Below are 25,658 nucleotides of genomic sequence, written 5' to 3'. Positions count from 1 at the left end.
TATTGAAAGGCAAGGAGTTAAAAAAAATCTAAAAATATTTTTCCAATAATAAACTAAAAAAAAAGTGCGTGGAGACACGTATGGCCCCTCGAACAGCCGATAGCGTACTGAATTGTATATTTTTGCGAGTACCTCCTAAGTGTGTAATTAACCTTCTATAGGAATTAAATGGGAAAGAATTTGGTGGATTTTGAAAATATACACGTAAGTATATGTATATTGTTGCTCTAATACTTTTACTGAAAATTATGTTGCACGTACTTTTCATAAAAACGTTCCACAAAAGTGCTACCGAGATTATTAAAAAAAAAAACACTACATCAATGATATCTATTTTTCTCATAATAAAGTTTTATTCGTGACATTTTTAAACAAGAATCATAAAAAAATAAATTTGAGTTAGACCTATCAGGATTTTATTCGTAGAAAACATTCACAAAATGATAAACGTACTTTTGGTCCAGATTACTATTGATGAAGATCACGAGTAGAATGGTGAATGTTACCCGGTATGTAAAGTGATCAAGTAAACCAGCCTATGACAGGTCGTAAACCCTGTAAAAGCCCAGACTTCTATATTCCCATCTTAACAAATAAATCGTCATCTTTTTCGGGATATGAACGACGATGTAAATCGTGCATTCGATAGAATACATTTTCCGAAGATCAAGGCTTTATCTACGTATTAACCGCTTAAGTATTATAAAAACATACTTATGTAAAAATTTTCGAGCGTTGAAATTTGACCAAATGTCGTAAACAAGAAAATAGGTGTTCTCGTGACGTCACGTGTCGGGGGAACCAGAAGGCTGCAGACCGGTCCTTTGGAGGACCCGCTTCACTATATAAAGCGGGGGCCGCCTCCGCTGCTGCATACGGTGGGTTCTCGTCATAGTCGAAGGTTACGCGACCAGCCGCGGCTTCCAGAATGAAGACGTTCTTACAAGTAAGCGGCGGAGCACTCTCTGCGTGAAGTGTGTGTACTGCGCGGGGCTTTCCCGAACTCCCGGTCCTTTGCGCCCCACACCGTCCCGGTGGCGGTGGAACAACATGCATTTCGGAACATTTCGGGAACAAAACTGAACATTAAATTAAATTTATTTTTTAACGTAAAAACAGTGTTTGCGTTTATCTTTCTATGTGACGTTTTCTAGCGTTTGTATTAATTTTACGGAGCGTTTTTTTTTGTTCGCGGTTATTATCATCTGTCTATCAAGCTTGTCGAGCATTATCGAACTTCTGATTTTATTTTGTAACAATAGCTTCGATGGATTTTGAATTTTCGATTATTTTTCTAATTTTACAAATTTGAGACTCGATTTTTGATATTCTGATTTCTGAGATACTAAGTATTTCTATTTTTGAGATATCGAGTTTTGTCGTTTTATTTTTGAGGTATTATTTAAAAAAAAATAACGATTTTCATTTATTGGTTTCCATTTCTTTATTTTACGTTATATTTGAACGTTTTATGATTATTGAGATTTCTATTCGAGTTTTGAACTTCTTTATTTTTACATTTATATAGTTTTTTTATATCGCGGATAAATTAGCAGCTTATATTAAGACTGCTCGAACCAGATCGGGCAGTCCTAATAATTATACGCATTCGAGGGCCGCAGTAACATATACTTTAAGTTCTCAAAGAAAAAAAAGACGGATGTCATTGCTACAGGATAATTAATTAATACGAATAAATACGTCATTCTATTATTAAAGATGCCGTAAAAGTAAAATGTTCTACGAAATAAATTTTGTGAAGGGAAAATTTTCGTATTTGCGGTACATCAAAAATACGTCACGGGCCGCACTTATATCGGCCGTGGGCCGCACGCGCCTAGCGAGCCGCGCTTTGCACAGTCCTGGCTCATATTGTTAGAAATTATTAATCAACTAGTAAAGTAAAAAAAAAACACTATTTACGTTATAATAACTAGTGACATTGTTTCATTAAATTGCAGATATTGGTGGTGTCGGTGCTGGTGGCCGCGAGCCTGTCGCTCCCCGCGCCCGCTCCCGCCCCCAAGCCGCAGTTCGGCTTCGGGGGCTTCGGCGGCGCCATCGGGTTCGGGGGCTTCGGAGGCGGCTTCGGGGGCTACGGGGGGCACGGTCACCACGGCTACGGCGGCTACGGGGACTACGGGGATTACGGGCACTACCACCACCACCACGACCACGGCCACCACCACCACCACCACGGCGGCTACTACGGCTGATCGGCTGCCGGCTGCCGGCACCGCGCCCCGGTGAGTGTGGCGAGCGTCGACCCGACCACTCGGCCCATTATCGGAACACTCGTTGTGACCCATGAAACAAAATATCACAACGATAGCTGATGATTAAAAAAATCTAGGTTATTAATCCTTTCCCGTCATCCAGAATTAAAAAAAATATCTAGGTAGACTGTTAAATTCCAATTGGAAAAAAATCATTTGTCCTCTGCTCCATATACTGTCATAATAGATACGAGTGACACAAATGTAAGCTCACATTTTAAATAAATAATCCTAAAGATAAAAAAATGTGGAATAACATCTGACATGGGACCTAAGAGGAAAAAATTGATGTCGAATGAGATGTAACGAGCCAATATGAAAGTTAAATAAAATTACGGGGTTCTAGTACCCAGACTTTCATATTACCATTTCAATAACCCTCGTCTCTGTCGAGACATCGATATAAAAAAAATAGAGATATTAATAGTTTAAAACAATTTTGATTGAATATTGATTACACGAATACGCGTGAGTGTGTAGCGAGAAATGTATTTCTCCGAGTCCAGTAGAGATATGACATAGCGTAGGTCAGTTTTGAATAATTACAGGTCCATCAGTACATGCGGACTAATGGTGCATTGTTCCAGGTGGGGTAGAGGCGAGGTCCCCCGTCCGCAGTTGTTGTGCGACATTACAACACTCCCCAGTGATAACTATGTATAATCAAAATAAGTTGTTTTAGTATAATATATACTCAACCGTGTTAGGAGATATTTGTGCAATAAAGTGAATATGTTGACAAACTTAGTATAGTTGATATATTCTGGTACCTGTTTCTGTTTAAGCATTTGGATCATTATATTATATTGTTATTTGATTTAAGCAAATAAGATTGTAGCTAAAAAAATTTTTGGAAAATATCTGTTTTTACCTCTTTTTAATAAAATTGTGATGAATTGAAATGTTTTTTGTTGGTATTTTTTATTGTATATTAGAGGCATAATAAGAACCTCGATTATCCCGACTAATTGTGGATGAAGGTAGTCCCCATAAGGAAAAATCCAGATCATCGGAAAAAATCATAGTAGACAAGAAAAGACACGTACATTCAGTATAACCAATTTTTTAAATTTAAGTTTAACTCGGTAAATATCACTACAAATACACGGTGTTTGAAAATGAAGCAGAATGCATCAAAATACATCTCTAAAAAGATTTGAAGGAATAGTGGTATTTACCAAGTAAAACTTAAATTAAAAAATGGATAGATTTTACCGCAAAGTGACTGTTGAATGAATTAATGCTTCAATATCAAGCCGGCTGGTTTTTCCAAGCTGCCAAATAGCGAATACCTTCAAGAAATATAAGTTGTCCCGAGTTACTCTTCTTGCCTCTCAAAACCATTTGATGGTGACACTAAACGCTGAAAGGCTTCAGAAGGTGTAGGACCAATATCTTTACCCTCGCAAATCTCTTCGTCTTCTTGATCTTGTTTCTCTAGGGCAAATATTTCTCCACTTATTTATTACCTGCTATAGGCATAGGAAGTGTGGGTCGTAAGCCCTGTAAATACCTAGACATCCAAATTTTTTTCATCTTTGTTGAGATGTCAACAATCAGAATTGGCCGCGACAGTAAATGTCAATCTTAGAGATGTATTTCCCAATGTTTACAGTAGATGAGAATGACTAAAATATAAAGGTTGTTTGGATGGGATTATTAGTAGTTATAAAAATGAATACATATATCACTCGTGATATAATTCCCTCTGCTATACTTTCAAATGTTATATCAAATTTCAGTAGATAACAGATTCTCGGGATTGGGGTAGATCTATTGGAAATGTCAGTCACTCTCCACTGTAGCCCCATCATTATTTTGATGCCAGATAAATACAAGATATCCTCCTACTAAAGTTGTCCTTTACAAAATGGATTTCTAAAATAATAAACCTAGCTAGAAATAAAAGCCAAAAATATTTATTTATGTGATTTATTATTACGAGAGATGCAGTGGAATACAATTCTTTTTCTGATCCGTGAACACTAAGATCCCGTAGATACCATTATATCCCAGCTGTGTGGGTCCCGACCCGCTTATTACTCGCCTCCTCATTTGCAATCAACAGAAAACAGTACAATTTATAGTATGTAAACAGAATGGTAAGTTAATTTGATACATACGCACTTCCAGCAGCGGTAGCGTCGACGAAGGGTGCGCGAGTGGGACAGTACGTTGGTGGAGAACTCGCATCACTCGGTATTTGAAGATATTTCAAAATGTCTCGTCATTCCATAATTTATCCTACCGTTATTTTAAATATAAACACTACGCGGTCATTTGAAATCCAGACTTGCGGTATTTCAATTCAAGTAAAAAATATTTAAAAATGCATAATGCATCTTTATCATTTAGATATATTTGTATAAGATAATTAAATTATATTACGGAGCCAAATAATAACTTCACTCGGTGAGAGCTACGCAAAGCGCTTCCGCAAGATGACAAAAAGTAAAATTTAAATTTCTTAAAAAAAACATCGGGAATTTTTCCCTACAGTCCCGATTCATCGAACGCGAAAGCCCTTCCAAAAAATATATCTTTTTGAGATTTCAGGCAGATGGAAAAGTTTGACGGGACGGTCAGCCTAGCTGTAGAGGTCGTCGTCCACCCCGTCGTCCTGGAAGGTGGGCTGGTCCCCCGCCGAGGTGCCGGCCGCCCCCGGCCCGCCCGCCGAGCCGCCCGCCGGGAAGCGGAAGTTGGTCCCGAAGCCGCGCGACTGCTGCAGCGTCTGCGCAAACATCTCGTACTTGCGGATGTCGTTGTCCGACACCGAGCGCCGGGCGAACTTCATGGCCTCCTCGAAGTGCGCCCGCGTGATCTCCGGCACGGGGTCCTCCTCGTCCATCTGCAACCGCACACACACACCGTTACACTCAACCGTCACAGGATCGTGGCATCCCAGAGAGCGGAGTAGACTCACGTCCATGGCGGTGGTGGCCGTCGCCTGCTGGCGCTGCCTCTCCCGCGTGATCTCCGTCTCGATGGCTTGTCGGATGGCCAGCTTGCACGCTCGCTGACAGATCTCGGTCAAGTCGGCTCCGCTGAAGCCCTGGGTGACCTGCAAATATAAATGTACCTTTTTGTAATAAAAGAGTATTTATGCTGCAAGAAAGAGATAAGATAAGATAAGCAAAAGAGATGAGATAAGCATTATCGATAAAATTAAGAAAGGTGTGTTGAGATGGTTTGGACATGTGGAGCGTATGAGCGAAGAAAGAACGGTTAAACAAATTTATGGAGCGAATGTAGTAGGAAAAAGAAGCAGAGGACGACCGAGGAAAACTTGGCACAATCAGGTATGTCAAATACTTGAAAGCGGCCGGGTCAGGAGTCGTAATAATCGTCGGGTATGTATGAGGAGATGCATGAATGTAGAAGAGGCAAAGAATGTTTGCAAAGACAGAGTGATGTGGCGTTCGATTCTCTCTGCCTACCCCTGCGGGGAAGCGGCGTGATGGTTAGTTAGTTAGTTAGTTAATAAAAAAATACTACGTAATTCTGGTATGATTTTTACATTTATATAATTTAACTCAAGTTTGACAATTGAAAAAAAAAATTGCCAAAAATCGAAATAAAATGATAAGAATACAAAAATGAAAAAAATAAATAAACAAGTTTTTATTGAACAACAAAAGATTAAGTGTGGGATGTTCAGAGCGGATTCACGAATGGGAAAGGATTACAATATGAGTGTTCTTTATTGCCTTAATTCTTACTACTACTACTACATCTGCGGGGAAGCGGCGCGGTGGTTAGTTAGTCGCAACATTTTGAGTGTGTCCAAATCCTTGTTCACAAAACATGAGGCGACATGAGAGTAATATGACATATGTATGAGTTTCAAAAATTTTAATACTGCGGTTGTCAAATCATGGGTAGAATGGTGAATGTTTACACGAGTATAAAGTGATAACTTTAATAATTGATATCATTAATATTTAAAGCACTTACTTTATGGTTAGTCATTTTTGCTTATTTATTTTTTTACAAAAATGTTAGTAATATTAGTATATAACCACTCACCGAGATTTTTGTTTATATTCGGAAGGCAATTATATTCCCTTAATTAACAACCAAACAAATTTTACTTATAGATTCAACATTAATTTATTTGATTCAACATCGGTTAAGCAAGATTCGTCAATATCCAATTCAAACTCCGCCCACTCCTTTCAACCTACGAGTATTTAAGCTGGTTAAATAATCAATTTTAACCCTAGTGCATGTTTGACTTCGGCTCGTAACGCATGTTTGCCCTGCAACCATTAGTGCATGTTGGTTTTTGGGTCGACCAAAAATCGCATGTGTTAAAAATTTTGTGTAGTTTTAAGTGTGTAAATAGTGCTATGGTAGTGAAGGGTAGTATTGTTTGCATGCTGTGGTAGTGATTGTCCTTACGAAGAGACGGGTACATCTCAGACCGGTAGACATAAAAATTTCGGTGAGTGGTTATATCCCAATATTACTAACATTTTTGTAAAAAAATAAATAAGTAAAGCCTACAACAGGTCATAAGCCCTTTGAATATCCAGACTTCCATATTCTTCTTCATCTATGTTGAGACGTCAAAATGTTAGTTTAACTGTAACGCAGGCAATCCAACTTGGACAGGACTAACCTGCTGATGGTTGTGCCGGTTGACAGAGCTGAACAATATCGCATCGACATTGATCTATTCTTCTCTTCCTTAAGTAAAGTGTACCTATAATTTGATCCTACTTTGTGTGTAGTGTACATATAAATGTGTCGGGTTGTGGTCCCGTGGTTAGTGTCGCGGATTCCTGAGTGAGAGTTTCTCAATTCGAACCCACTCTACCACAATGTGATACCTTTTTCTAATGAGCCGCTTAGGCTCACAGAAATTTAAGTATTTTTGTAAACAAAAAGACAAATATTTCTCACTCTTTATAGATTTTGATTCCTTCTTATAGTACCATTGCACACTTTGGGTTCGCTTGAAGTAGCAGAGTACCATACCATCCATCAGCTGCTATGGGCAAAGTGATCTTACCAGGTCACAACCGGCGCACTAAATTTGGCGAGTGTGGCTTTGCTGTTGCGGGGCCGATTGCGTGGAATGCTTTTCCACCAGTAGTTAGAAATAGTGAGAGAGAGATAATCTTTAGAAAAAAAATAGAACCATGTTTGTTTGCTGAACCATTTCCAATATCTTCTTTTCCCCAATCCATTCACAGTGAAGCGCCCTCGCGGTAAAATTCTACAAAAATGGCACAATAAATTATCCAAATATATTACGAATATGATGGTACCTTGGCGATGTAGGTAAGGTCTACGTCCTTAGCGACGGGGGACTTGCGCAGGTTAGCCCGGAAGATGGCCTCGCGGGACTTCTCGTCGGGGAGGGGGATGTAGATGAGCTGGTCGAGGCGGCCGGGACGGAGAATGGCCGGGTCGATGATGTCCGGTCGGTTGGTGGCACCTAAACAGTTCACTCCAGATTATTCCCCGAGCAGGGACTCTTCCGCAACTATCCCGTATGCATTCCAAATAGACAGGTAGTTACCGATGATGAAGACATTCTTCTTGGCCCCCATGCCGTCCATCTCTGTGAGGATCTGGTTGATGACGCGGTCGGCTGCGCCTCCGGCGTCGCTCACGGAGCCGCCGCGCGACTTGGCGATGGAGTCCAATTCGTCGAAGAACAGCACGCACGGGGACGCCGAGCGAGCCTGCCGGTCCACAACACACCGTCAGATGCTTACACTCCAAACACACCCGCTCGCTCATCTCCCAGTATTATTCTACTACACTATGCCAGATATTAAGTAGACACAAGGTATCTAATCAGCTTACCTTATCAAAAATATCCCTAACGTTCGCTTCAGACTCTCCAAACCACATAGTGAGGAGTTCGGGTCCCTTCACAGATATGAAGTTGGCTTGACACTCATTCGCAATGGCTTTAGCCAAGAGAGTTTTACCTGAAACATTATAAGTGCAATATGATTCAGACTAGATTAGTAGAGCAATGTTGGAAGCATTAAAAGCAGACAAATAGTGCGTATATTACCGCATCCCGGAGGCCCGTAGAACAGGACTCCGCGAGACGGCTGCATGCCGAACTTCAGGAACTTGTCGGGATGCTCCACAGGATACTGCACCAGCTCCTGTAGCTCCTTCTTCACGTTGGAGAGGCCTCCGATGTCCGTCCAGCTCACATTGGGCACCTCCACGACCGTCTCGCGCAGAGCCGACGGGGACGATTTGGTCATGGCATACTGGAAATACACACATTGCAATTCAGTATGCACTCGCGTTACGTAATAACCAAACTGGAGATGCGGAACAGTGCGACAGTCTCACCCTGAAGTTGTCCATGGAGACGGCCAGAGAGTTGAGAACCTCGGCGTCTATCTGATCGTCTTCCAAGTCTATGAGATCCATCTTCTCCCTGATCTGCTGGAGGGCGGCTTCGGAACATAGAGAAGCCAAGTCAGCTCCCACGTGACCGTGAGATTCTGCCGCAATCTGCAATAAATAAGCATTTAGTAATATCCTCCTTCCTTTCTGCACTAGCTGGGATTAAAAAACCTTTATGTACATTTGAGTACAGTAATTTTAGTTTTTACACACAGAAGCCACAGAGTCGGCTGCCTGAATTGTCGTATTACTCGAGTGCCTTGCGTGGCGGCAAGAAAATAAAGGCTTATTTTTCAAATATTTTTAATACATTTTTTTTGCAATATAATTTTACTAAAATCATATTAGTTCAGTTAAAAAGAAATAACTTATGGAATTTTATTAACCTGACAGAACATACGAAAAAAAATTAAGCGCAAAGCGTTAATAAACATCACTTTTCATTTTTCATTTATGTTTTCCACTTTTTATAATGAAAATCCAATTTCATTTCATCTCTATACTAACATTTTTCTCAATTCGTACCAATAAAATTTAACATTATTTCAGTTTCATGCATAAATAATTTCATGAACATGAAAATTAAGCACAAAAAAAGATATCCGTATGTGGCATTGTGCATTTTATACAATAATGACATCTTTGAGGTTGATAAATAAAACATCTTTGAGGTTGTAAGTTTAAATTTGGACATTTATGTATGAATTTGCCAAATAGTAAATAAAATCAGGAAACTCGATTTTAAGATGAAACAAGTTTACCAGAAGAGACCACAGAACAAGGATAAATCCTTACTTTGAACTGGGGGGCGTGGTATATTTTATTTTACGGTTTTATTAACACATTGTAGTCGGGCGCTTCGAACAATAGACTCTAGCCTATAGCGGATGTTTTTCACGATTAGCGCAAAAATATATCGCTTTCTTAAAATTGACACAATTTCTAAACCAAATAATATTTTCGATTGAAATTTTCAAAGAAATCATAAATGACATTTGATCATCAAAAATAAATTATAATCATAATTTTTAATTAAGTATTCCGTATTTCACAATTTTAGAAGCATTGTAAACTCTAAAAAATTGTCTTCCCCTCCGACGAGGTATCATTCCCTATACAATGCTAATATATTCAAATAATAAAATACCAAACAGTAAACAAAACAGTGCGAGCGGTATGAAAAATAGTCCAATACGTGAAATGACTCAAACTAAACTGGAGATTGAGATCGCATAAAAACTCTAGATTTCCGGCAATGCCTTTACAAGCGGCACACTACCAATCTGGACAAATACTCAAATAAGACATCTCAAATAACGTCGACAGACTTTCGCCTAGCACCCGGGTAGCAAATTACCCTTCAAGGCATTTTATTTCACGCTGATAACAAACCCGTATATTGCCGTTTCCCGCCGATAACCGACAGTCGACAAAAACGGCATTTGCCGTGTCCCGCAGTTGACCGACAGTCCACAAAAAACGGCAAATGCTGTGTCCCGACGACAATGTGTTAAGAGTTTAAACTAGTCTGTAGTACATGTCTTAGACTTGTGCCCCTCTTCTGTTTTACCAGATATTTGCAGCAGGGAAATTTTACTTGGAGCCAAGGAAATAAATCCACTGTCACCACCGGTCGGCTATACATGTTCAAGATCTTATTTTTATATTTCGATTTTATTGATAATGTTTTAAAAATCAATAAAAAGGTCAGTTTTCTGAGATATTCTTCACTCTCAACTTTTAATATTAAATTTGCACATTTTGTTACAGATTTTTCATGAAAATATATCACAAAACTTCTAAATTACCATTACATTATTTTGACGGCCGAGAAAAATAGCTAACATATTTCGCAATTATTTAGAAATTTTTCTTTTGTGTTTGTAAAATTTAATTTAATTTGGCCAAATTCTGATTCCCGAGTTTTGAATCAATGTACTTTTGGTATATTAAGTTTAGTTTATATAATTTGTCAAAAAATTCCGAAACAGAGAAAACCTTTAAACTGGACAAGATACCTTTTTTTATTTAAAAAAAAGTGCATTGACCTGACAAAACAGCTTACATAATATCCCATATTCAACCTTGAATGTAATATGTATAGCTTTTTTTACATTCACACATACACCATTTAATTATACGAGAAATAAAATTTCTTTTCCTGAGTTTTACATTTCCCTAAGAAATGTAAAAAGTGGATCTTAATTCTTTATATGTACTGTAAAAATGTGTATGGAAAAATCAATTTGGAGCTTACAAAAGAGTAAAAACATTATGATTTAACCATGAAATGGAATTTTTCATTCTAAAAACGTGCTGTGTTTTTTGTTTTTAAATCAATAAATTATGCTTGGTTACAATACTTTTACACTCTCCTGTAAAGTAATCCCAAATAGAATTAAGACACTTTCCAGATTAACCCAAATACGAGGAATTGGAAAAAATAGTTTTTAGCCGTTATTAAGCAAAACAATACCATTTCTTAAACAGTGTTACATAGAAAAAGTGACCATTAATGTAAAAACGTTAAATTGAATTCCATTAAAATATCAATATTGGAGACGAACCTGTTCAAGATCCACATCCTCAGCCAGCTTCATGTTCTTGGTGTGAATGCGCAGTACTTCCAGGCGACCTATCGCGTCCGGAATCCCAATATCAATCTCCCGATCGAAGCGACCGAACCGGCGGAGAGCTCCGTCAATAGAGTTGGGACGGTTGGTAGCTGCCATTACTATAACGTGGGATGACTTCTTCATACCTGCAAACAAATGTTTCAACTGTTGTATGGCGCTATAAAGTGATATTACAGGACCCGAGTAATATTATTCCAATTCCAGCTAGTCTACAAAACCACTCATTTTATACTGTGTTGCACTCTGTGAAGATGATGGCCGAAATTGGAATATAGAACGCTTACCGTCCATGAGTGTGAGTAGCTGACTGACAATACGTCTCTCCACCTCTCCGTGTGTCTTCTCTCTCTTGGGAGCGATGGCGTCCAGCTCATCTATGAAGATGATGGCTGGGGAGTTCTTGTCCGCCTCTTCGAAAGCCTTCCTCAGGTTGGACTCGGACTCTCCCGCCAACTTGGACATGATCTCCGGACCGTTGATTAGGAAGAAGAAAGCACCTGGAATTCAAATTCGCATATAAAAACAGAGTAATAGTTTCACTCATTAATATAGTACTATGCAAGTTATGATTCCCTTTGACAATTGGACAGTTCGTATAAGCCTGCTATATTATCAGATCTAGAAGATGAGGAAACTTGCTGCACCAAACAGATACATTATGAGTATATTGATTTGTGAAAAGGGGTAAACTGACCGGTTTCATTGGCCACGGCCCTGGCGATGAGGGTCTTGCCGGTGCCGGGCGGGCCGTAGAGCAGGATGCCGCGCGGGGGCTTGACTCCGATGGCCTTGAAGAGCGAGGGGTGGCGCAGAGGGAGCTCCACCATCTCTTTGATCTGCGCCAGCTGCTTGCGGCAGCCGCCGATGTCGTCGTAACCCACCGCGTTGAGCGCCTCCTCCTCCTCCTCGCGCTTGATGGGGTCCCCTTCGCAGTGGATGACGGTGTCGGGGGCCACGATGCAGTACGGCACGGGGTCCGTCTCCACCACCTTGAACTCCACGGCGCGCATGCCCCCGCGAACGATGAAAGTGTCGTCCTTGTGGATCGGTCGGTACGCTTCCAGGAAGTACGGTTTCAGGTATACTTCAAACAAGTTCCTGGTTAGACAATAAAATCAATTAAAAAATTGTACCTAATAGTATCCGGCTCTACCGACATTTTGGTACATCTATTGAGATGAGCCAGAATCTACTGAAATAACCAATACACTCAGACCTCGCTTTGCGTCCTTTCACTTTACATTTTTTCCAAGTTGCGTTGTTACGGAATTAAGACTCATTTTCGCTGTGCGTCATTGTATTTTCGAATTGCATTCTTTATTTTATTATTATAGAGGTTCTGTGAATTAAAATTTTGTTTGGATTTCGGGGAATCCCAAAGTTTTTTAAAATTTGATTCTTGATTGAAGTGGAAAGATTTTTGTCAATCATTGTAAAAAGCATAGTTGCAGTGGTTGATTATAAATTAAGGTAAATAAAATATTATTAAAATAATAAAAGGCTGTTACCCTGTTTCTTTATTTTTATTTAAACTTTTCAGACTATAATAAGACTTAATAATCATGAGTGGAAAAATCAGTATTGGTAAAATTACAAAAAAACACTAAGTTTGGAAATAAAATTGGACATTTTACGACGCTTTGATAATGGAGAAAAGGCTGTAGACATAGCAAAAGGTCTTGATCTGCCTGCAACAACTGGAGTATTCAATCATTCAGTTCATCAGGAGTATTCAAGCTCGAGATAGAATTAAAATAAAAGAAGCTGCTAAGTCTGTTACATCGTTAGACACCAAGACGATGACTCATACAAGGAGTGGTTTTATGATATCAATTGTTACAAACAACTTTAACTCAACATAAAAAAAACAAGCTGTTCAGCAAACTTTGGACAAATTAAAAAAAAGAGATTTCAATTGCTGCAAGCTTGTCTTCAGAATCTGAATACATAATTTTATATTTTGTAAATTTTTCGTATATATTTTTAATTTTTTATTGAATCTAGTCTTTTTAATATTTTTAAATGAATTAATAAAGTTTTACTTTGGTTTTGTTATGTAAATATTCTTATTTTATTTAACATTTAAGGACTGAATGAAAAATACGATAACCTATCTTTGATGTTCATATGATTTCCAATGGAAATAGCAATTCACATTTGCGTTGTTTCAATTTGCATCGCGATATTTTGGACATATAATTGATGCAAAGTGAGCTCTAAGAGTTACTCGCTATAATACTGATTTTTGTCACCTTTCTGTCAATGCCAAAAAATATAGGGCCAAATCGTTTTTTCTAAAACATCACAGTTTCCTCCAAAACCACAATCCACCCAATTTTCAACCTGCAACACTAGCCTAGGGGTCAGTTTAGGAGTGATGCGGGCATGTGAATATGAAATTATATTTACACAACACAAAGCCCTTCAAAGGGGGACACTAAAATCCGTTCAAAACCAGCGCCAATTTATTATATTAAGAGATGATTAAGATCGGTAGATTAATGAGTACATTATGAATGTAGATGGATGGATAGTGCCAAATACAAAATGCGGTGTTAGAGGAGTGAAGGGATAATTTAGGCAGCCGACTATTGAACCGCTAGGAATAAGTGATGAATAGCGACGGTGTCGTACCCGGTGAGGCCCTCGACGGAGTCGTCCATGGGCAGGATGTGCACGCGCTTGCCGTACTTGACGTCGGGGCACGGCGCCACGGCCACCACGTCGGACAGGCGCACGCGCAGGTTGTTGCGCACGGCGCGGTTCATGCGGATCTTCTCGTCGGGACACGTGTCGTCCGACAGCACGATGCACACCGTCTCCTTGCGCCGCTTTCCCTTCAGCAGCACCGTATCTCCGCGGAACAGCTGCAGCTCGTCCATCTTGGCCTGATTACAACATACAACAAAAAGGTCAAACAACAACTGGACCTAAACTAAAGTAAATACGAAAATGTCTGAATTATTTATTTTGTTCATGACATATATATTTATATATTTATTTTTATATTATATGTATATATTATATATGGTAATAATAAAATAAGATCAATGTGAATTGAAGTTAAAGTGTATGTATAACGATGTCTTTAAATAAATAAATTTAATTTTAACAAAATTTACAAACACTTTGTTGCGATGCTATCATACTTTTGTTAAATGATGCAATTTTATTATGTAAGAATTAATTTTTGGTACATAAAGAAATTAATTTATGAATTCAACACTGTATGCTAAATAGTCTAATCTGAGACAGATCAAAAGAATATGAAATTCACAGTGTCATGGTGTTAAGCCAAATTATCAATATATTTGTTATGTAAAATGAAGATTTTCCAAATGAACCTTTTCACTTTTGATTTCTTTAAATTAAGAATGGGCGGGAATAGGATTAACCTGAATTATTCTTTTCTCATTAATAAATTAATTAATGAGAATAATTCCTTACAATTACAGGTTATTTAGTAGAGAAGAACCCAAATGTTTCTGGAAGATTCCATAGAAAAGGGATAATTGGCACATTACAAAAAATCTCTAAAGCACGCATACATTAACAAATATGATTCCAATTGCTATCAATAAATGAAGCAAACTTGAAAACATTAACATACACCGTGAAAATAAGAACCAAACTGAAAATTATTCTGATACATATAAAAAGGTGTGAGGTTCCGAAGCATTAAATATAACAGATGTTAAATGTAACAGATTAGACACTAACATTATTCCAACCATTATTGTTTTCTTTGTGGTCTTGGATAAAATATAAGTTGTTTAGCATGTTGCACAGCAATTTTTTTTATTTAATGGAAATGCATAACCTGTGACAGAGCTACTACTGAATTGTCATCGTTGGCAGCTTCCTCCACAATCAGACGATTAGGACGATCCTTACGCCTCAGGATCGCGGTAGATAGATCATCGGGGCTGAAAACAATTATTATTACAGTTACCATAATAAAAAAGATTAGGCAAATATTATAATCAAATAGAGGTTAGCTACTGAAAAACACAATCGGGAATTTAAAAAAATGCGAATTTGAACAAAGGTCGTATAAATCGCTCCGAAAGTAGGGTTATAATATCTAGTCATCGTACTAAATAAAATTTCACAAAAAATATAAAGCCATACAATAGCACTTTTGGAGAATATCATGAAACGGTAGATGTTTTTCAACCGAATTACCGATTTAATAATGAATAAAAGTTGACGACATGATGACAAGCCAATTTTCGAATGTTTTACAAACAGAAAAGTTCCCCGGAGATTATATCAATGCATACAATAATAACAAACAGTATTAAATAATAAAACTAAGACGTACCTCTTTCCTTCAGCCATATTAACAGATATTTGAACTATAAATTTAAACAGGCACAACTCCCAATTACACTTGTCTACTCGAGTAAAAAAAAGCCGGACTGAAACCACAGACTAACTATTTATATAAAGACCGCCAACTACCTCGATTTTTTATGGCTGGAAGTGATATTCGCCAGCGGCCGGAAGCGACGTAAACGGCTACTAGTACTAAGCTCCCGGCTGGGCGTGACTTCGCCGCGGCTGAATGTCGAATCCACCCGCCGAAATATTTATCATTAATTTTTCAGGTTAAATGGTATTGATATTGAAATTTGTTGTATTACATATTTTCAAAATTATAATATTAATATTACAAAGAAGATATTTCACTATCTAAATTTATTTATTTCAGTGTAAACAAAAATAGAAAGGTCACGGCTAAAACGCGACATTTATAAAAAGAGTTTAGGCGTTTAGTTGAGTTCAAAAGTTCAGTTTAATAATGGTTACTCAACTCAGCCGTACAACGGTAAATGGTAATGGTAATTTTTTTGACTTACTATAATATACAATATATAAAATTCCAGAAAACACAATATTTTAAAAGGACAGAAGGAGTGTCCACCACTTCCTGAAGTTATGTTTCTTATCGGGGGTGCCAGCGCCCCTTTCTGGACGTTTTGGAAGTCTGGCTAGGCGTTTTTAAAATTTTCGCATTTGGGGGGTGCTGCAGAAGGGAGCGGGAGGTTCAAGGGAACGTTGTGTCAATAAAGAAAAACTACACTTTCATACGCAAAATTTAACTTTAACTTTGGCATAATACTCAATATTATCAAGTTCTTCATATAAAACAAGGGCCCATTAACACCTAAAGCGCGATGGCCTCAAACAAAACGCGCCCAGCGGTGGTGGGTCTGATCTGACCCAGTACAGAAATCGCCTTTTAGGCGTTTTTCGTCGGGTTTTTATATTTTATATATTATTCAAAATAGCCTACATAGCAATAGGATAATGTGTCATAAGTTTTGTATGAGAATTTTCAAGTTTTTGATAGTTTTGAAATTAAATTATCCAAGCGCATAATTTTACATCCAAACGCGACCGCGCGCTTCGGCTCACTACCACAGACTAACTAATTTATATACTCACTACTACCGCGGAGCATGTCACACGCGCATGTAGCATGGTTGGCAATGAAGCAGTGATTGTAAACATTTTTATTTTTACTGAATTCAAATAATTTGTGTTTTTAATTTTATAACTATATTTAAGTCAACATCATAATAGATAGAATTATTAACAAAATGCAACTAAGTAATTATCTTCAAATATAAAACGTGGCAGTTAGCTCCAAAAACCACAAAATGATTCTAGGATTTTGAGTTAATATTTCAAGATAAATTTTTGTCCATAATGCAATTAAAATTCATTTTAAATACAGTGAAAATATTTAAATTTTCATTGAAAAATATATACGGAATTGCCCAAAATGGTGTAAATATTCATTTAAAGTTCGCCATTTCTTACATAAACATTTTGCGGGTTTTAGAAATTATGAATACAATTTTGTACGAAACCAAATAAAACTAATTATTATAAAAAATTTATATACAAGTTCGTTAGACATAATAGGTATGATATTTAATTTTATTATTGACCAATAAATTGTTACCAAAAAATAAGAGGACAATCGGTACTTTTCTTGTTGAAATCGATGTTTTTATCACTTACTGACATTTCTTATAAAACCACGTTTTCCGTTGCACTTTCAAATTCTGAATCTAAGGTTTTTGAATTCTAAATCACTGTCATCTGCGCTATTCTCTCACTTTTCTTTCACTTTTAGAACTGTCCAAAAGTCGTTCAATCTCGTCATGAGATAATTATTTTTTTCCTGCCATTGTGGTAAAGTATCGAAAAGATTTAAAAAAAATAAAACTAGAAATCGTTCAAATATAAAACAGTTTATTGTGAAGGTCTGTGTTTTGTAATATTAATATTTTTTAAATGTAGATTTACCTTATAGTCTATATATATGATATTTAATCCGTCATACAAGTAAACAAATAAATCAGTTAAAAACAAATATAAAAAAAAACAATAAACGGAAACAATCGCCAAAGATTGACAATGTATGCTTTTGTTTTTGGGATTTCAAAATCACGGCAGACGGCACACTAACACATTGATAGCGATCAACTGACCTTACTCAATATGATTTTTGATATTTTATTTGTTCTTTTTTTTTAAATAACTCATTTGAATCTGGTCCAATAATTTTCGTTTGTATCTCAATTTGTAGGTAATTTTTTGAAGAACGATTACACTCAAGGAAAACGACGTAAACAAATTACCTATTACGTAATCAATGATTTTCCGCGATGGTGGGTCTGACCAGACCCACCATCGCAGAGGAAGTGTTAAAAAAGACATATAGTATCATAGCCACATTAATGCCCTTATCGAAGATATGATAATACGGTTCAAAGACTAACAGGAACTTTTGATATCAGCTTGGTTAATCAATCCATTTTTATCAGACGTAGAAAGTGTTAGTCCAAATTTAAAAGAGTAATTTATTGATCTGCAAAATGACTGTGAAGCCAAAATAATATTTTATGTATTAATTTTAAATCAAACACAGATTTTTTGAGTCTACTAAGTTGTATTTTATTAATAAAAAACACATAAAAAATTATACTGTGACAATTGTTTCGCCTTGTTAGGGCATTATCAAACGAATGATAATTCATGGATAACGAATGGTCATTCGTTTGATAATGCCCTAACAAGGCGAAACAATTGTCACAGTATAATTTTTTATGTGTTTTTTATTAATAAAATACAACTTAGTAGACTCAAAAAATCTGTGTTTGATTTAAAATTAATACATAAATTAAAATGGAGTTCTACAAATTAAACGCCAAGTCAATAAATAAACCAAAATAATATGTAATCAATGTGTTTATATTGATTTTTGGGTACGTTTTCGTCATCAATACCTAATTCTGTGGGAAGAATTGAAATTACCTATAATAGCCTTTCTATCTTCATATTTAGAAGAGAAGGGTTTTAGTGCAGTAATGCATATATTTAAAAAAAAACGCGAAATTGATTACAAATAACCCGAAGAGGAGATAAACTTTAACCAAATAAAACGAAATTGGCGCAATCTCATGACGCTCAAGGATCTCTTTAATTTTTTTAAGTAAGAAAAAAAAAATTTAAATACATGTTTTATTTAAAATTAAAAAAGGTGTTTTATTGTGTATTTCGCAATAATTTTTATTTGTAGAAGGAAATCCATCGCATAAATACTTACAGGTAAGTAGGTAGTGGGTACGTAAATACATACATAGAGAAAAGTGTAGTGTAGTGTTAAAAATTTATAAAAGCATATGCAGACACGGATCAATAATTTTATCTTTAAAAAATCCTAATGAATTCCGGCAGACCGAAAAAGATTAATAAAGATGTTTAAGGCATTGAAAATAAAAATAGACGTATAAAACATATAAAAATAGAAAATAAAAATTAATCAAAGCAGATGTATGTAGAGGAATAGAGCAAATCTCAAAGCGAAATCGATTTCCTAACAATATCATGGCAACAGTAAAAATATAAAAAAATATTGCAAGCAACATAATAAAACCGTAATCGATGCTCCCGGCTGAAGGTACTTAGCTCCCGGCTGGGCGCGGCCGGATCCACCCGGCGAAATTTTTACCATTAATTTTTCAGGCCAAATGATATTTATATTAAAATTTGTTTTATTACATATTAACATAATTATAATATCAATATTAAAAAAAGGAATTTTATAACCAACATTTATTTATTTCATTGTAAACAAAAATATAGAGGTCACGGCTAAAACGCGACATTTATGAAAAGAGTTCAGGCAATTAGTAGTTTCTAAACTCAGCCGCTGAATGATAAATTACATTCGAACCCTTTTTACTTATTCGTCACTCGCCGAATTGCTAAAATATTTTTCTTTTTTTTTATTCTACGGTCTTTCTTATTGAGGCTTCTGTTCAAATAATCAGACTTATTAACTTTTTTGAATGTAAAATAATATATATTTATATATATATATATATATATATATATATATATATATATATATATATATATATATATATTATATATATATATATATATATATATATATATATATATATATATATATATATATATATATATATATATATATATATATATAAATATTTTATATAAACATATATACATTTATACATATTTTTTTATATATTCACTAAATATTACACACTCAAACTTGTGTGATACATCGTTTTTTTTAATTACCTAACGTCCAAGTGACTCTGAAATCTAGCTACGGCTTATGCAACACCGTTTATCATGTCCCTACTCAGGCTTCAACTTAAAAGTTTCATAGCCTATGCCTACTTGTGAGTGGATTTACTCTTTATGTTTAAAGTTACTATAATTTCATGTAATTCATGAGTGAAAATTCTAGGCAAAAACACTCGCAATGTGTGATACATCGCAATCGATACAATGCTTTTAAATAAAAACAAAAAAGGGAATTTTCAAATGACTATATTTCAGACAAAAATTCCAGAAAAACACACAATTTATGTTCCTTCTGCCCTTTTAAACAAAAAATATATAACAATTTACAAACAAGTATATTACAGATACAATTGTACAATTCTCTAAAAACAACTTGTTGGTATCTCGTATTGGTTTCTCAAACAACTTGTTGGTATCTCGTATTTTTCGTTCCCGTTTCGGTGTTTTTGTTAGTGTATTAGCGTGTCTCGTCATTTCTGGTCGTTTTTTGAACAATCTGACGTTTACGAGTCGACCCCCCCTGACTGAAACCAAAATGCAAATATCATCCGTCGAATTCGTCCATTGGCCCTTGCCTTTGACGTGACGTTGCCGTATTTCATTTGTCCAGTCGCTTTGTCATGAAAACTTCTGTCTATGCTCACTTATCGTCTATGGTACGTTACTTAAGTCGCCATGTTTATACTCCAGCAAATGAAATAACTGCACGTTTTTGGTTCTATATTTTGATTGGTCCAATTGTTAAGTAGGATACTAACAATATATAAGGATTTTGAAGCGCCACATAGCATATGAACGAATTTAATCGTTACCAATATTATAATTTCAAAGTCTATAGTACTGACGTAGCCTTGTCGCATACATAATTTTTTTTTTACTAAAAGGAATTTTATTTTATTCTCTTCACATTTATAAAAATCCAATAAATTTCAAATTTAAAAAATTTGTATTTCGGAAAAAATAAACAGGGGATACAGAATTTTTGTGGCTTTCGTGCATTTGGAAATCCGAATTCGTAAAATGAAAACGGAGAACTGATATGTGCTATCAGTTTCATTTATAAATAATGGAAAGTACCTACGCTATTCATTTCAATACTTTGAAATAGTAATTATATTAAAAATAAGTTTTCTCTGTTATATCAAAGTTTGATAAAATATTAAATTCGAAATAATCACAGTTTGGAAAAAACCGAACATGACAGGGTACAATTTTGTGTCAGCGTTTTATACGTATGTATCCGGCCACGCGTTGCTGTGGCTTGGTTTGATAAAAAAATGAAAGCACAAAATTCTATTAAGATTAATTTAAAATGCTTGTGAAGCAGTAAAAAAAGGAATAACCTTTGTAACAAAAATGCATTACAAAACATAGAAAATGCTAAGCGTCAATAGTTTTCCAGAAGCACGCTGTCGGCCATGAGTAACATACAGTATGAGTGTGTTGCTCTTACGTCCAACTCATGATGCTTTACCCGTAGCAGGATTTAAAAATTTTCACAAACAAACTTTTTTCAATATACATAGGTTTTATGTAAATCCTGATATGCATGAAGAGATAAAGAGGCAAAGAATATTTTCAAAAACATAGTGGCGTTCTATTCTCTCTGCCTATCCTTGAGGGGAAACGGCGTGATTGTTAGTCAATATTTCTCTATTTTCAGATCCCTAACATCACTTTGCTAGTGTCCTTAGTGTGATATATTTTACAATTACATAGTTTCATGGTACATCTTCTTCTGCATCTTATTCCTCATTGCTGTGAGTTGTGACCCTTGTGGAAGCAATGCCACTTTTCTAGTTATCCCTTGACTGCGCTGCACGTAGCGCTCCAACCACCGAGAAACCTGCTGCTGCCTTAACTTGATTGATCCATTGTGCGGGGGATCTTTCTCTCCCTCTCTTCCTCTCCAGGCTATGCGCACCGTTAAAAACCAGTCAATCCAGGTTATTCTCATAGCCACGCGCAACGTGTCCGAAGAACTGAGGAGTCCGTTGTGTACAGATATTGGCCAGAGTCGAGCCATCCAAGTGTACCATAGTTCCTCGTAAAACATACATGGATGGAATCCATTTACCATGAGGAATCCGATTCCAAATTCAAATTGTGTTTTTAAACAATGGACAGTGTTTATTGCAAAATATGACATTTTAAACTCCCACATACTTACAGTTTCGAACGATTTTTTATGCTTAAAATACTTTTCACGTATTGTCTTGTGATTATTTTAGTACAGTTACCTCCGCGAGGCTGTAATGAAGATATTTTGAATGTTTCAAACATTTCCTATGCTTATATAGCAATACGTCAAGTACAAACAGACAAACAAACAAACAAATAGACGGGACATTTTTATGTACTATGTGCCCATAATTATGAAAGTGGCGTAAGTCAAGAAATTGAGAAAATGAGTAATTCATTTATTTCGGTTCACATTCTTGTAAAATAATATAATCTATATTAAAACATTTTTTTTTATAAAACTGTGGAAATAATGCCAAGTACTGTTGTCACTTTCAGCGGTGCACCACTTTTGTCATTTTGACAACAGACTAAGTGCATCTTGTACATCATAATTTTAATCCTGTAAATGTATTGTTTAATGTAAAAATATTTTTTAAAAGATTGAAACGCAAACCTTTAAATATCTCAAAACTAAGAAAACATGACTTACGCCACTTTCATAATTATGGTCACATATTAGGGGGTTGAATTAATTCTCACCATTCTTTGTAGTATTTTGAATTGAATTTTTTTTTTTTTTTTAAAAATAAGAATTTATTCAAAGTATTGCCCTTCTTTCTCGACTACTTTGGCCCATCTTTCAGGAAGAAGTCGTATTCCCCTATAAAAGAAAACCTTGTCTTTTGAGGCAATCCAATTTTCAACCCATAACTCGACTTCTCGATAACTTTTGAAAATTTCTCCCGATAATCCATGCTGCATGGACCGAAACAGATGATAATCGGATGGTGCGACGTCAGGGGAGTAGGGCGGATGTGACAGAACCTCCCAGCCGAAGGAGTTTATCTGTTCTTTTACCACTTTGGCAACATGCGGGCGCGCGTTATCGTGCAGAATGAGAATCGACTCGTGCCTGGCTGCGTATTCTGGACGTTTTTCTTCAATTGCTGTTTTCAGTTTGATCATTTGCTACTTGTAAACCTCTGCTGTGACTGTTTGGCCTGCTTTGAGAAGCTCGAAAAAAATTACTCCCTGCTGATCCCACCAAATGCAAAGCATCGTTTTTGAGCCGTGAATGTTGCGTTTTGCAATGCTGGCTTCAGCAGGGAGTGGCTGACCTGGCTGGCAGATGACTTTGCGGCGTTTGGGGTTGTCGAAGAAGATCCACTTCTCATCGCTGGCGATGACGCGATGCAAAAAACCTTTTGTGTGATGCCGTTGCAAGAGTGAATCACACATGCAAAGTCGCCTTTCCATATCTCTCTCCTTCAGAGCATATGGGACCCAGTTTCCCTGCCGATGAACAAGGCCCATAGCCTTAATTTTGAGGCGGTTTGAGGCGGTTGAAAGTGCCTCGTGGGTGTTCGAGGCAGCGGGGGACAGGAAAACAAAAAAAAACTAAAGGAATCTATTTAAATCACAGAGAAATATTAAATTTTTATAAACGGCAAGAACTAATTCAACCCCCTAATATATAGATTTACGGAGTTTTTTCTACTTGCGCTCATCAATAACCAAGAGATTCTAAATTTCCATAGACTCATCTGTAGAACTACTTGTAATATAAACCGATTTTTGCTGGATCTAAAAAAAAATCTGTAAATATTGGCAGTACACAATGGAATCCTGGTTCCAACCATAATGTATCGAAGTGAAATGCAGTCATAATGCGATCCCTCAGACGAATGTGCGGCGAAATGATCAATGTATGTATGATCAATGTTCGAATGGTGAAATCAGGAGAAAATGCAAAACTAAAATAAACATTATCGATCAAATTAAGAAAAGTGAGTTGAGATGGTTTGGACGTGTAGAGTGAATGGGCGAGGAAAGAACGACAAAACAAATTTATGAGTCAAATGTAGTTTGCAAAAGGAGCAGAGGAAGACCGAGGAAAAGTGTATGATACGGTATGTCAAATACTTGAAAGCGGTCGGATCAGGAGTCGAAATAATTGGCGAGTGTGTATGAGGAGAATGCATGAATGTGGACGAGGCAAATAATGTTTTCAAAGACACTAGTGTGGCGTTCTATTCCCTCTGCCTATCCCTGGGGAAAGCGGCGTGTTGGTTAGTTAGTTCTGTAAATATTTGAATGGTCAAAATCAGTATTGCATAAAAAAAAAAACAAACAAAAAATTAACAGTGTGGTCTCCCGGAACTTCTCCAGATGTTTATAAAAGTATATGTGACTCTCCGGAGTTCAGAATAGGTTTTTATTTTTAATTAAAAAAAAAAAAACATCAAATTAACTCATCTATCAATCATAAATCGAAAAATGTTAATTCTTCAAATTTATTAAAGAAACGAAAACATGTTTTTTTCATATTTTACCTGATGAGTGTTAAAATGACTTGATTTAGTATTTTATTTTATATTGCGGATTTCATTATCTTTTTCTAAATGCGAACATATAACTATGTACTGTCATATAAACTTTGGGGACTTTATTTTCTTTCTTGGTAGAAGAATGTTTGCTTTGTCACCATTAAATGAGAGATGTCAGTAAACAATAAGCCATGGTTTTGAACCATTTCTCCGTCGGACATCCTCCTGCCGAATGACAAATCTCCGATCATGTTCGGACGTTTGCATTTGCATTCGTTTTTTGCTTAGCCGAGTTTAGTCGAGCCGAAATCATTGAATCATATTTTTTTTGAGAATAATTATTTTTCTCTTATTTTTTTTAACACAAATACTCGATCCCTATAGAAATTTTACAAAGAAATCAATATTTTCTAGTACATTCAATGTTTGCATTCAAATATCAACATTATGCCGGACTCGGTGTTGTTGTGGTGATTTTCGAAGCATCGAACAGGGTTTACGGTTGTTGCTTTGTGGAGAATACTCTTACACTAACTTTGGGAAAAAAGTAATTTCTTATTTTTCGCTTTATTTCAATATAAAAAGTGTTACAATCATCCGATTAAGTCAAATATGCTCCGTTCTGTTCGATAACTCGTTGCAAACGAGAATCTAACTTCGTAATGCCCCTTTGGTAGAAGCTCTTATCCCTATTGGCAAAAAACTTTGGACAACCAATTTTCACAGGCCTCTATTGAGGCCAAATTTATACTCCTTAACGCGTTTGCCACTGACAGGAATAGGTGGTAGCCACTTGGTGCCAATCCTGACTATAGAGAGGATGCAAAAGAACTTCCCATCCGAGCGTCAAAGATGTGTGCGGCCTGGCGTTGCCTGCTTCTGTTCGATCGCCGATTTCAATCGGTCGAGTTGTTCACAGTAGAGGGCAGAATTGAGCGTTTGGCCATAGGGTAGCAGCTCATAGTAGAGTATTCCCTGTCAATCCCACCGAACACACAGCAAGACCTTCCTGGCCATCAATCCTGGCTTTGTTGACTTTCGACCACAATCTCTGTCGCTTAACACTGTCGTAAGTGACCTATTTTTCATCACCAGTCAACATCCGCTCAGAAATGAGTAGATTTTGTTGCGATTCAGCAGCGATACGCAGTTAGAGATTCGGTCCATGAGGTTTTTTGCGTCAGGCCGTGTGGCATCCAAACATCGGGCTTTTT

General features: G+C 36.5%; 1 protein-coding gene and 1 long non-coding RNA gene across 4 annotated transcripts; one reads left to right on the top strand and one right to left on the bottom strand.

Moving 5' to 3' along the window:
* Window positions 1-852: 852 nt before the first annotated feature.
* Window positions 853-3,182, top strand: LOC148312601 (uncharacterized). 2 transcript variants are annotated; one of them, XR_015839152.1, is made up of 3 exons: window positions 853-946; window positions 1,962-2,246; window positions 2,864-3,182. It is a non-coding gene; the product is annotated as an uncharacterized LOC148312601 (long non-coding RNA). The 2 variants fall into 2 exon arrangements; XR_015839149.1 differs by having other exon boundaries at window positions 1,962-3,182.
* A 1,012-nt stretch (window positions 3,183-4,194) lies between these two features.
* TER94 (Transitional endoplasmic reticulum ATPase TER94) lies at window positions 4,195-20,523 on the bottom strand. 2 transcript variants are annotated; one of them, XM_088276447.1, is made up of 14 exons: window positions 20,459-20,523; window positions 15,621-15,717; window positions 15,117-15,222; window positions 13,931-14,184; window positions 11,991-12,394; window positions 11,581-11,793; window positions 11,228-11,421; window positions 8,604-8,768; window positions 8,311-8,518; window positions 8,094-8,221; window positions 7,804-7,969; window positions 7,550-7,719; window positions 5,200-5,337; window positions 4,195-5,124 (listed from the first exon to the last, which is right to left on the bottom strand). In XM_088276447.1, the coding sequence occupies exons 2-14, from the start codon at window positions 15,635-15,637 to the stop codon at window positions 4,864-4,866; spliced, it is 2,424 nt and encodes an 807-aa protein (XP_088132573.1). In that variant the 5' UTR covers window positions 15,638-15,717; window positions 20,459-20,523; the 3' UTR covers window positions 4,195-4,863. The 2 variants fall into 2 exon arrangements, with proteins under 2 accessions (XP_088132573.1, XP_088132570.1); XM_088276444.1 differs by lacking the exon at window positions 20,459-20,523 and having other exon boundaries at window positions 15,621-15,719.
* Between the last annotated feature and the right edge of the window lie 5,135 nt (window positions 20,524-25,658).

Source organism: Brachycentrus maculatus, unplaced genomic scaffold, assembly GCF_059751285.1.
Source record: "Brachycentrus maculatus isolate JH-2025_06_01 unplaced genomic scaffold, ASM5975128v1 h1tg000038l, whole genome shotgun sequence".
Taxonomy (NCBI): Eukaryota; Metazoa; Arthropoda; class Insecta; order Trichoptera; family Brachycentridae; genus Brachycentrus; species Brachycentrus maculatus.
Note: the sequence above shows the minus strand (reverse complement) of the source record. Positions and strands in the feature narration are given on the sequence as shown.